The sequence below is a fragment of the Ranitomeya imitator genome, chromosome 3 (assembly GCF_032444005.1).
Source record: "Ranitomeya imitator isolate aRanImi1 chromosome 3, aRanImi1.pri, whole genome shotgun sequence".
Classification (NCBI taxonomy): domain Eukaryota; kingdom Metazoa; phylum Chordata; class Amphibia; order Anura; family Dendrobatidae; genus Ranitomeya; species Ranitomeya imitator.
In genome coordinates, this window is record NC_091284.1 from 31,024,911 (window position 1) to 31,037,848 (window position 12,938).

The 12,938-nt window shown below is 42.6% G+C and overlaps 1 protein-coding gene across 2 annotated transcripts in view; it reads right to left on the reverse strand.

Moving 5' to 3' along the window:
• Window positions 1-12,938, reverse strand: part of LOC138672580 (interferon-induced GTP-binding protein Mx2-like) — a 44,072-nt gene that overhangs the window by 15,969 nt on the left and 15,165 nt on the right. For both annotated transcript variants that reach the window (XM_069760709.1, XM_069760708.1), the window contains exons 4-7: window positions 8,527-8,722; window positions 6,721-6,858; window positions 4,344-4,498; window positions 921-1,059 (exon numbers count right to left, since the gene is read on the reverse strand). In XM_069760709.1, the coding sequence (XP_069616810.1) occupies window positions 921-1,059; window positions 4,344-4,498; window positions 6,721-6,858; window positions 8,527-8,722 (628 nt within the window). The remainder of the gene's footprint in view (window positions 1-920; window positions 1,060-4,343; window positions 4,499-6,720; window positions 6,859-8,526; window positions 8,723-12,938) is intronic.

Genomic DNA, 12,938 nt, shown 5'->3' on the forward strand with positions numbered 1-12,938 from the left:
ATTAAAAATGGTGATTAACATTCATAAAAGTTTACATATGGCCCCAATGTGGTAAAATAATAAGAAAGATAATAAGAGTAATCTCCTGCTGCTCCTCCATCCCATTGGCCATTTTCCCCACCAGTTTTCTCTTCCAGCTTGGTCAGTATCTGTTGGCTTCAGCGGTCACAAGTAAAGTACACCAAAAAGAGTGGACCAGCTGGGGACATGGCCGGTGGAAAAGGGGAATGGAGGGGGATCGATAGATGATTATCTAATTTTTACCACACTATGGTGTGGTTCTATAGTTTGGAACAATGCTTTCCCATACCTGTCAAAATATTGAAGACATCGCAAACACGGTGTTTCAGGCTGGTATATCACTCTCCACAAGGAGAAACCTTACCCCTTAGACCCCAGTCCAGAGCTTCTCACCTAGCCAAATTAGTTCTCATGCTTCGCACTGACGATGGCCAACAGCCCGAAACAGTGTCTGCGAATTGAGATACTGATTTGCAAGACTCGTTAAAGGGTTGATTGTGACTTGTAGGATCGCTACTTCCAACATGTGGCGCTATAGAGTTTAAGTCGTATTTTTGTCTGAAGAGGCAATTTGCATTCCACAAGAGAAACATCTACAATCTGGATGAGGTTGCAGGCAGTAAATCTGTTTTTCAAAACCATGCAAAACTAAAAGTTTGTAGAGACATGGAGGAACTGTCTCAAGTGTCACCAATGAAAATAAAGTTGTAAGCTCCTTCAACACCTTTAGTGGACTCTGCTCTACATGACCAGGTACCAAAATTTCAGTATTACATTTTGTCCTGATGAGTCTCATCTTGTAAATGTTGTGTTGAGCCACTTACATTTTACTTATCCGCTTCATTAGTACTAGCATGGTACTCTGTTAGTAAGAAGACTACGACCTATAACATAATTACCCAGTGTCCGCTCTCCGCTAGGATCCACTTCTTGAGCCATTTTGAGAGCTTCAGTGGTGGCAATATCCACATTACTAGGAACCACAGCCAAATTGATGGTCTCCTGCTTTTCTATGTACTTCTTGATCATTTTCTTGATCTATTAAAATGCAAAATGGATAATTTCTTAGATCATCATGTACAGATTAACTTTAACAAGGGCAATACAAGTTTGGAGGCACAGATTGAATCAGGTAAGGTTGTGTTCAGATCATACAAGGTTCTCTTGTCCTGAACATTCCAGTAGGGTCTTTTTTTCTAGCGCATAAGCTAATCAAAGACAGGATACAGATTCCCAACACACAGCAGAACTATAAGATTCCAGGGACATTCACATGTTCTTTTTCCAATGTGGTGTACTTAATTCTGAGCACTATATGTCCCATTGGAGGACTCTGTGGTAGAAAAAAGAGAGAAACTAAAGGCAGGGATGAGATCTCATCGCCACACGATTACAGATAAAAAAAAAAGCATTTACCGGAGGCCAAACATTTCTGTGGTCTAGGAGGCAACATAAACAATGTGAAAAACGATTTATGACTCACTCCATAATGACCACGGACAAGATAAAGATCCCCAATTCACATCAGGACTACAAGATACCAGGTACTTTCAGCTGCGTCACTTCTAATGTGGTGTACCTAATTATTTGTTCTAAATCTCCAACTGGGGGTCTGTATGTGGGGGAGACAGGGCAGAAACTGAGAACAAGGATGAACTCTCATCGCCATACAATAAGAGAAAAAAGAATGGATCTACCTGTGGCAATACATTTTTGTCTCCCAAATCATAACATTATGGACATGAAATTACTTGTGTTAAAAGGTAGCTTCAAATCTCAGAGAGACAGAAGAGTCTGGGAATATAAACTGATGACGACATTTGACAGTCTTAATGCAGGAATGAATGTGTCGCATGGATTTATGTCTTTTTACATGAACTAAGGAACTTGCCCCTCAGACTATGAGGGGTCATCACAACAGAGACCCTAATCAGAGGACAATAAAACAATCCTTATCTAAGAGCTGGCCCAATATTTATGGACATAACTGTTTATCACTCATGATAATTCTGCTTCATGTCACCTGTCTTATCCATGGTTTTCCCCCTTTTTTTTCTCTATGTTGTGCATAAATATGTGATTCTTCAGAATTTGTTTTAGTCTTTGCCTGATGAAGAGACCTGTATAGTCTCGAAAGCTGCAATTTGTTACCATCTTTTCAGTTAGCCATTAAAACAAGGTATCAACCACTGAGGACTCTCAATTCTAAATATTTTTCTATCTACTGGCTAACACGGTACCAAGATATATATCTTTCCTGACTCACTCCAAAATCTGAAGAATTTTCTCCAGAGACAGTGAGGGCACTAACCCTCTGATCTTAGATGGATATTGGGATTATAACACTTTCACACGACTAATCTAATCCAATTAATAAGGATTCATTCTTTAAAGCTCACTTTGTTTGTTTATTTAAATGTCCATTTATCATGCCACGTCTCTGCTTTATGGGTTTTTTGTGTGCATACAGTGTTTCTTCAGATACTTGAGACCAAAGATAGCAACAGTAAGAGATTATTTAGCCCACCGTGTTCTTGCCAAGTTCTCTCACTGAGCAAATTCAAATCCACTCCTGGGTATTGGAATTACAACACAAAAAAGTAAACGTTATGGAATTATGGAAATCACAGGATGTATGAGCATATTAATGATCTGCACATGATGAAAAATGGCAAAAAAAATTTAAAACATCTCAATTTCTCCAATCTCGAGTATGAGTGCAACATGCAGAAATCCTGGCACTTCCAGCCTCGGTTGCTATCACTGAGGTTGTTAATGGTCATCTGAGGAAGGTCCTGCTGCTGAATGCACTTGGGAAGATCATCAAAATCTGCTGCTGGCAGCTCCTGTGAAATCACCAATCAATTATGTCCCCGATGGGAGAAAAGTTCAGAGATGCTGCAGCCATAAGAGCATGTTTAGGCCACGCAAGCTGCTCACAGTTGCATGAGCAACACAAGATCTTGCATTGTATTGAATAATGGCTCTTGAGACACTTTGGAAAAATGTTCATACCACCGGTTCCATGATTGATCCATTCTGCACTGCAAGTGAAATTGGATGTACAATATGAAGCCTAAGGGTACCGTCACACAGTGGCATTTTGATCGCTACGACGGCACGATTTGTGACGTTCCAGCGATATATCCGTGACGTTCCAGCGATCTCGCAGTGTCTGACACGCTCCTGCGATCAGGGACCCCGCTGAGAATCGTACGTCGTAGCAGATCGTTTGAAACTTTCTTTCGTCGTCTAGTGTCCCGCTGTGGCGGCATGATCGCATGGTGTAACAAAGGTGTGCACGATATTGTATACGATGTGCGCATAGTAACCAACGGCTTCTACATCGCACATACGTCATGAAATTATCGCTCCAGCGTTGTACATTGCAAAGTGTGACCGCAGTCTACGACGCTGGAGCGATATTGTTACGATGCTGGAGCGTCACGGATCGTGCCGTCGTAGCGATCAAAATGCCACTGTGTGACGGTACCCTTAGGCTTCAGTGTTGACGCAAAACATCAGAAGGTGTTGGTCCGATATTGGGCTATGAGCCAGACGTCCAGCTAAATGTGTCCACTGATCTCATGCCACTGCTCTCAAATGCCATCATGGTCCAGAGCAAAATGGCAATAGAGGCCTGTCTTCTTCAGCAAGGAGTCCTACTTTTGTCTTGGATACAACAATAGAGATTGCCCTGGAGACCACATGGGCAACCCCATGTAGATGCCGTCATGAATGATAGCCACACCGGTCTTACTTCCAGGATCATGGTGTGTGGTGGCATAATGTAGATGGACTCCCTGGTCTTCATTCCAGGAACAATAACAGCTCCGGTGTTACATTGATTTAGTGGTGGAACAAGTAGCACGGTCATTTCTCCAAAGTGTTCCGGGATCCGTTTTTCAACATGATAGCATCAGGCCACATGGTGCTCGTGCTACTATGAGCCACCTGTAAGTCTTAAGCATGCACTCATGACCTGCAGCATCTTTGGACTTGTCCTCCATCAAGCACATCTGAGTCACTATTGGTCGCAGATACACATGGTGCTGCCAGCAGCGGATCTTGATGAATTTGCAGAGTGCATTCAGTGGCAGAACCTTCTTCAGATGACTATTAATAACCTCTGTGACAGCAGACGAGGCTGGATGTGAGGGGATTTCTGCTTGTGGATGAGCCTCCAGACCGGGGAAATCGAGGTGCTTCGAAAATTTTGTTTTCATATTGTTATCATTTACCGATCAGTAACATGTCCATCCATCCTGCGATACTTAGAAAGATTTCCACAATACAATTGTGATTGAGGTCACTCTGCTTACTTGTTGTCCAATATCTTGAGGTTGATCCGCTACAGCAACTCTTGTAATTCCAGGAAGATCGAGAAGTGTCAGGTCTGGGACCTTTGGAGACACTACTTCAAGGGTAATGAGATCTTGGCTGACTCCTTTTCCAGGACCGGCAATATGGTTTTGGGCTAGAAGAGATTATTATCTTGTAAGACATCAAAAATAACAGAAAATGTTAGGTGTGAAGTTAGTATAGTGGATTTTTCCAAGGTTGGAATATCTCACGGTCATCTTTTAAGACCAGTAATAAAGTTTTGAACAAGAACACTTTATAACGTTGAGTTGTGTGTCCTCTAGATGTCGTTGTTTGTGTCAGGAAAGAGATCATTTATCCTCTATGATTCCAGTTTTTCTGTGAACCTAGATGTGGTAATACCGAATTTATGTAGCTGCAGGCTTGAAAATAGGCAAAGGTTGGAATGTCAATTTTTTGGGACTTAGATCTTAGCTCCTGTAAAGAAGAGAATTTTTTATTGGTGTTATGAATTAGATGGGATATATTAGTGATCCCAGCTTTGTGCCATCCATAAAAGTCTGCTCTTCCATGTTGAATGATTGGATTAAGAATTAGTGATATTTAAAGCGGGTCTAAGGGGTAATGTCTCTCCTTGTGGAGAGTGGAAAGCCTGTGTAAGGAGACTTATAGGCCATGCAATGCCCATCCAGTGTAAGGAGACTTATAGGCATTGCAATGCTCCTCTGTGATTTTAAATATGCAAAAATCCTCTTCAGAGAGGTAGAGGTCTAGAACTCAAGTGCCACCTATTGGGATTAGCAATCCTGAAAGTCAATTTCGACCTTTTAACGTGCCTTGCCACATGACTTGGGATAAGAAGCCAAACCAGAAATTCTATTTGCTGACATGTGTTTAGAGGAGTTTGCTTCTCATCAGTGCAAAGCAGAGGTTTGATTTGGGTGGTTGAGAGGCCTCTGAAGCCAGTCTAAGGGGTATCGTTCCATCTTGTGGAGACTCTTTTCCTCCCCTTCTTCCATGAGCTACAACTTTTTTATTTTTCCACTTATTTTTGCAGGACGAGTTGTACTTTTGAATGACACCATTCATTTTACCACATAGTGTGCTGGAAAATGAGAATACAAAATTCCAAGTGCATTGATATTGCAAAAAAAGTGCAATTTTATAATTGTCTGCTGGGTTTTTAATTTAGCATGTTCACTATATGGTAAAACCGACCTGCCATTATGGTTTTCCAGGCCAGTACGAGTACGCAGATACCACGCATGTATAGTTTTTCTTTCTTTCTATGTAATGGTGAAAAATGTTTTAGAAATTTGTATGAAAGATATTTTTTTTTGCTTTTGTCACCATTTTCCGAAATCTATACAGTTTTTATTTTTTGAGATCTGAGGATGTGCGGGGGCTTATTTTTTTCGTCCTGAGCTGCCATATTTACTTTTGGGGCAGATATGATGTTTTGATCGTATCTTTGCGGTGGCCAAAAAAAAATTAATTCTGGCTTATTCATTTTTTTTCTCGTTACGCTGTTTTCCAATTGGATTAGTTTATTTATATTTTGACAGATTGGACTTTTTGCAAATGCAGTGATACCAAATATATATATATTTTTTGTTTAATTTTTAATGGAGCAAAAGAGGGGTGATTTGGACATTTGTGTTTTTGTGTTTGTCATAAATTTAAAATCTTTTTTCCCACTTTTTACTGTATTTATTAGTCCCATTAGAGGACTTGAAGCTGCGGTCGGACGCTTGTACTATACATTTCAGAAATCATGATCTCATATGAACGTCAGCCTCAGGCCCGTGTTCACAGACAATCGTAATGACAGGCACAGGGGTGATCGGCAGACCTCCAGCGGTCAAGACAACCCATTGGCACCCCAAGATCATGTCACGGGCATGCCGATGGGGGTTTGGAATGATGCAGAGGCACATGTTAAATGCTGCTGTCAAAGACAGGTTAACGACAGTGGGTGGATCTCCACTCCACATTAAATCAGCCGCCATGTGAGGGGAAATATGCAGGCTCAGCTTGGGAGCTCGCATTAAAGGCAGGGACAAGACATATGACGCAAGTTTATATGTCATGAAGGGGTTATAGGCATCATCATTACTGTCTTCGATTGGGGCTCGCAATCTAATTTCCCTATCAGTACGTCTTTGGAGTGTGGTAGGAAACCGGAGAACCCAGAGGAAACCCATGCAAACACAGGGAGAACATACAATTCTGTATTCATACAATGTACGATTTTGTCGTTGAACGCAATGAGCCTCCAGTGACAAGTGTCATCCGTGTCCCATCTATAGTTATACTCCAGATTGAAGCCTGTTCGATAAATATAAGCATATTTCATGGCTGCCCCTAGATCATTACCTTTCCGGATCTCCTTCTCCACTTCCCCTGGAGTTTTTAGCTCCACATTCTGGTCTCGATAGCTTATTTTGCCTATCCATGGGGAACCGTTTTTGGATTTTTTCAACTTGAGTACAAGAGGGCATCTTGTCACAATGCCTGTATAGTAGATCAGAAATAATGAGGTCAATATGATATGAAATCATTTTTACAGTAATTTTTCACTATTTTTACAGACACGTTTATACCATGTTTTGGGCAGTGGTATCCATATGGGTCTCGAAGAGCTCCATTCACATAATTACAATATCTATGGTAATTTTCCCCAAGTTAGGAGGGGATGAGGTCAACTCTTGCTTGGTTTAGAGAATCAATAATGTCAGACAGAAAATAAATATGATTTGACTGTGTGAAAAGCAATTGAAGGAAGACGCTGATCTGCCATTGCCTGGGAGAATGTTTTGCAGGTCATAGGGACCACGACAATCTCAGCCTTTAGAACCTCAAAAAAATGACTGAGACTTTTTCTATTGCTATTCAGGATAAGTTAGACTTTAGGTTTATGCAGCGCCCCAGGGTCCTGGTCGTTGCAGTGATATCATTCTCCTCTAGGGGGGAGTGATGTTACGTTTGGAGGCAAAAGAAAGACAACCGAATCCAGGTATCACAAACATGCAACACATTTCGCACTCCAGGCCACCAGGGGGAGCTATGCTCCTATTTATTAGGGAACTCTTCACACTGAGGTAAAACTGGTTGCCTGGGGAGGAAGTTAGGCAGTTGCTGGCTGAGCTTGGCTCAGGTAGTTGGTCCCTGACGGGGGTGGGAGCCTGTCAGAGGCTGAGACAGAGGGACACGGAGCTGTGCCTGCCCTGAGTGCGGCAGTTCCTAAGAAAGGATATGAACAGAGAACTGTATTGTAGAGAGGGTGAAGAAGTCATAGCAAAGGAGTGTATACCAGAAGGAGTTCTGCCCTACACAGGCTGCCTCCTTCTGAGGCGCAGGATCCCGGTAGCCAGAACACCGAGGGAGCAACAGTCCTTTATGCCTTGCTCCAGAGACCGGCAGGACAGCTAATTGCAAGTTACTGATCCACCCATACACCCAGGAGGCAAGGTGGCACCCATGAGAGGCCGGGGCATGATAGAGTCCCTGTATAAAGCCTCAAGCCACCAGTCATACGGGTTTGTCCTATCCATCTGGGGGACAGAGAGAGAGAGACATAACATCTACGACATCTGTGAGGACCTTATGAAAGGCTCAGCAGTAAGGGACTACAACACCACGGCGCTAGAGGAAGGCTACTGATTTCTACCTGGATAAGGGGACTTTGGATTTGCCTCCAAACCGGCTGGACTCTGCCTGCCTTGTGATCTGTGCTCTGGACTGTGGATGCTGAAGCCTTCAGTAAAGGTAAAGAGACTGCAACCTTGTGTCCTCGTTCTTCACTGCACCTCACACCATCCACCATCTACACACTGGGAAGCCCTGGGGACACACTTCACCTGTGGGAAGGTATACCATCTAGCTGCCATAACATCACCCCAGTGGACCCCTTAAAGCAGCGTCGGTCACCCTGACCGAATACCACAGGTGGCGTCACGAACATATCCCTTTAACCTTGACTTTACCTTTGGCAGTTTCCAGACCGACCACATATAAATAAAAACATCAAATACATGTTATATCCTATACAAATGCTGTTGCCAACTTTTCCTTCTTTCTGAAATTGATAAGATTTGGTCATGTAATGTTACATGTATTTAGATATATGGATATCATATGAGCAAACCACATCCACATGTAATACTGTGACCCGATTCTCACCGCTGCCTCTGGGAAGGTTGACTCCTGACAAAGCCTCCAGAACTGAACTTTTCCCAGAGCTCTGATCACCGATCACAGCGATCGCTGGTAATCCCAAATCCTTCTCCACCCCCAAGGACCTCAGGGAGTCAATAAGATCAATGCACGGACGGATCTTGTTTTCATATTGTTGTGCTAGGAGGTTTTCAGGTTGGGCCTTCAATAAAAAATAAAAAAAAGTAAGTTAGCTGAGAATAATCTGTGATATTCATGGGAATTACGATCCTATATAAGACCTCCAAATCAGTGGAGTAACCTGAAGATCGTCGGCCCAAATACAAAACCTCCAGCCCGGCCCCCAACTATCCTGGGACTTCTGTATTGTTGGTCTTTATATATGGGCCAATCAGAACTTTTTAGGCTCTGAAGCCCCTGCACCTACTATAGTTATGCCCCTGTTCCATATCAGACCCTTTGATAAAAGGACATATCTTACACATTCGATTGTGAATCCAAAGGAAATTTCACGTTCCACCGCAATCCGCCTAGGAAGGCCCAGAAAATAAGCCCCATCCATTTTTTTCTTTGAAGTAGTTGGTAAATATGACTTTCGATGGTAGCCAGTAGCTTTTATCCTAAGTCAGATGGTAGCCAGTGAAAATCACGTCTGCAAACAACTGCAGGGCCAAACACATCCACCTTACCAAGTGTCAGCCAAAATGCCACGCTTATATGCCTGCCACATGTCATATGTAAGGTGCAACCACCCAAAGCTCTGCCATGTTCCCTTCTCAACCCTAGTGAAGGCATCTGCTCATGTTGTACAGTAGCTGGACCCACCTTCACACGGAGCAAAGATTGACTTGGTGACTTGGCTTCCCTAGTCCTGGTCGCTTTCTTTGTGGGAGCAGATTACTTTTTCAGTGATACCAGTATTTTTCTAGATGACTTTTTTATCATCTTTTTTTTACATGTTTTATTCTCTTTACTTGTGTTTATCATGTGGGTTATTGTGGAGACCAGACTGAACCAAAGGATCCATTTTGTCTCCCAGATGAAATCTGCTTCTGCACAGCAAACTTGACATTTCCTTTTATAGAAGTAATCACGCGCGCATTTCTCCTTGATATTGTAGCCTTTCACCCACATACCAGATATTGTAACTTTTCACTAGTATAGATTTGCTTTGTAAGTGATTATGAAATATGAGCGCTTGTGCGCATGTCTGTAAATGCCTAACTTCTTACTATATAAAGAAGGGGCAGCGCCCAGTGAGGCAGGCGTGCTCCGGGGCTACCCCTGTTTATGAACACACAACCTTTGTGCTGCGTGTCATTTACTTGGATTCCTCAATCCAGGAAGCCAGGGACGGAAGAGGACTCAACAGTTATGGTACAGGTCTTCTCTATTACTTCCATTTTTACATAAAATAGAATTTTTAGTGGCCAAATATTTTTTTTAGTGGCCAAATATTATTCTTTATTTTTTTTTATTTTTTCCTTTTTTACCCCCCATACAGTAATATATAGTTTTACAATTAGCCCTATATAGTAATTCTGGGTTACATCCAATAATAATGTCCCCTGTCCTGTAACAATGTCCCCTGTCCTGTAATGTCCCATGTTCTGTAATAATGTCCCCTGTCCTGTAATGTCCCATGTTCTGTAATAATGTCCCCTGTCCTGTAATGTCCCATGTTCTGTAATAATGTCCGCTGTCCTGTAATGTCCCATGTTCTGTAATAATGTCCCCTGTCCTGTAATGTCCCATGTTCTGTAATAATGTCCCATGTTCTGTAATAATGTCCACTGTCCTGTAATGTCCCATGCTCTGTAATAATGTCCCCTGTCCTGCAATAATGTCCCTGAGCTTGTAATAATGTCCCCTGTCCTGTAATGTCCCATGCTCTGTAATAATGTCCCTGAGCTTGTAATAATGTCCCCTGTCCTGTAATGTCCCATGTTCTGTAATAATGTCCCGTCCTGTAATAATGTCCCTGAGCTTGTAATAATATCCCCTGTCCTGTAATGTCCCATGTTCTGTAATGTCCCATGCTCTGTAATAATGTCCCGTCCTCTAATAATGTCCCTGAGCTTGTAATAATGTCCCCTGTCCTGTAATGTCCCATGTTCTGTAATAATGTCCACTGTCCTGTAATGTCCCATGCTGTAATAATGTCCCCTGTCCTGCAATAATGTCCCTGAGCTTGTAATAATGTCCCCTGTCCTGTAATGTCCCATGCTCTGTAATAATGTCCCCTGTCCTGCAATAATGTCCCTGAGCTTGTAATAATGTCCCCTGTCCTGTAATGTCCCATGTTCTGTAATAATGTCCCATCCTGTAATAATGTCCCTGAGCTTGTAATAATATCCCCTGTCCTGTAATGTCCCATGTTCTGTAATGTCCCATGCTCTGTAATAATGTCCCGTCCTGTAATAATGTCCCTGAGCTTGTAATAATGTCCCCTGTCCTGTAATGTCCCATGTTCTGTAATAATGTCCACTGTCCTGTAATGTCCCATGCTCTGTAATAATGTCCCCTGTCCTGCAATAATGTCCCTGAGCTTGTAATAATGTCCCCTGTCCTGTAATGTCCCATGCTCTGTAATAATGTCCCCTGTCCTGCAATAATGTCCCTGAGCTTGTAATAATGTCCCCTGTCCTGTAATGTCCCATGTTCTGTAATAATGTCCCGTCCTGTAATAATGTCCCTGAGCTTGTAATAATATCCCCTGTCCTGTAATGTCCCATGTTCTGTAATGTCCCATGCTCTGTAATAATGTCCCGTCCTGTAATAATGTCCCTGAGCTTGTAATAATGTCCCCTGTCCTGTAATGTCCCATGTTCTGTAATAATGTCCCCTGTCCTGTAACAATGTCCCCTGTCCTATAATAATGTCCCTGAGCTTGTAATAATGTCCCCTGTCCTGTCCCATGCTCTGTAATAATGTCCCCTGTCCTGTAATAATGTCCCCTGTCCTGTAATAATGTCACTGAGCTTGTAATAATATCCCCTGTCCTGTAATGTCCCATGTTCTGTAATAATGTCCCCTGTCCTGTAATAATGTCCCTGAGCTTGTAATAATGTCCCTTGTCCTGTAATGTCCCATGTTCTGTAACAATGTCCCCTGTCCTGTAATAATGTCCCTGAGCTTGTAATAATGTCCCGTCCTATCCCATGCTCTATAATAATGCCCCCTGTCCTGTAATAGGGTCCCATGCTCTGTAATAATGTCCCCTGTCCTGTAATGTCCCATGTTCTGTAATAATGTCCCCTGTCCTGTAATAATGTCCCTGAGCTTGTAATAATGTCCCCTGTCCTGTAATATCCCATGTTCTGTAATAATGTCCCCTGTCCTGTGATGTCCCTGAGCTTGTAATAATGTCCCGTCCTGTAATATCCCATGTTCTGTAATAAAGTCCCCTGTCCTGTAATAATGTCCCTGAGCTTGTAATAATGTCCCCTGTCCTGTAATATCCCATGTTCTGTAATAATGTCCCCTGCTCTGTAATAATGTCCCTGAGCTTGTAATAATGTCCCCTGTCCTGTAATATCCCATGTTCTGTAATAATGTCCCCTGTCCTGTAGCAATGCCCCATTTTGTAATAATGTCCTGCAGCCTGTAACAATATCCATTAGCCTGTAATAATGTCCCTGAGCCTATATTAATATCCCCTGTCCTGTAATGTCCCCTGCTCTGTAATAATGTTCCCTTACCTGTAGTAATGTCCCTCAACCTGTAATAATGTCCCCTGTCCTGTAATGTCCCCTGTTCTGTAATAATGTCCCTCACCTTGCAGTAATGTCCCCTGTCCTGTAATAATGTTCCCTGTCCTGTAATGTACCTCACCCTGTAATAATGTCCCTCACTCTGTAATGATATGCCCTGTCCTGCAATAATATCCCCAAGCTTTTAATAATGCCTTTTGTCCTGTAATAATGTAATCCTGTAATAATTTCCCTAAGCTTGTAGTAATGATCACCATCCTGTAATAATGTCCCTCAGCCTGTAGTAATGTCCCCTGTCCTGTAATAATATGCCCTGTCCTGTAATAATGTCCCAAAGCTTGTAATAATGCCCTTTGTCCTGGAATAATCCTGTAATAATTTCGCTAAGCTTGTAATAATGATCACCACCCTGTAATAATGTCCCTCAACCTGTAATAATGTATCCTGTCCTGTAGTAATCTCCCCATCCTATAGAAATGTTGAAATGTTCCCATCCTTGTCCCCTTCTTGCAACAATGTCCTCATTCCGCTGCTCTTTACAAACACATACAAAAATAAATCCTTCTCACCTGATCTCGTTCCCTCGGCGACCATCGTCCTCTGCCTCCTCCACAGCCGCGGCACTTAGGATTGATGTCATGTGCGGCAGCGCCGGGATGCCTACGCCAGCTGCTGGCTTCTGATTGGTCAGTGGCTGGTATTGGT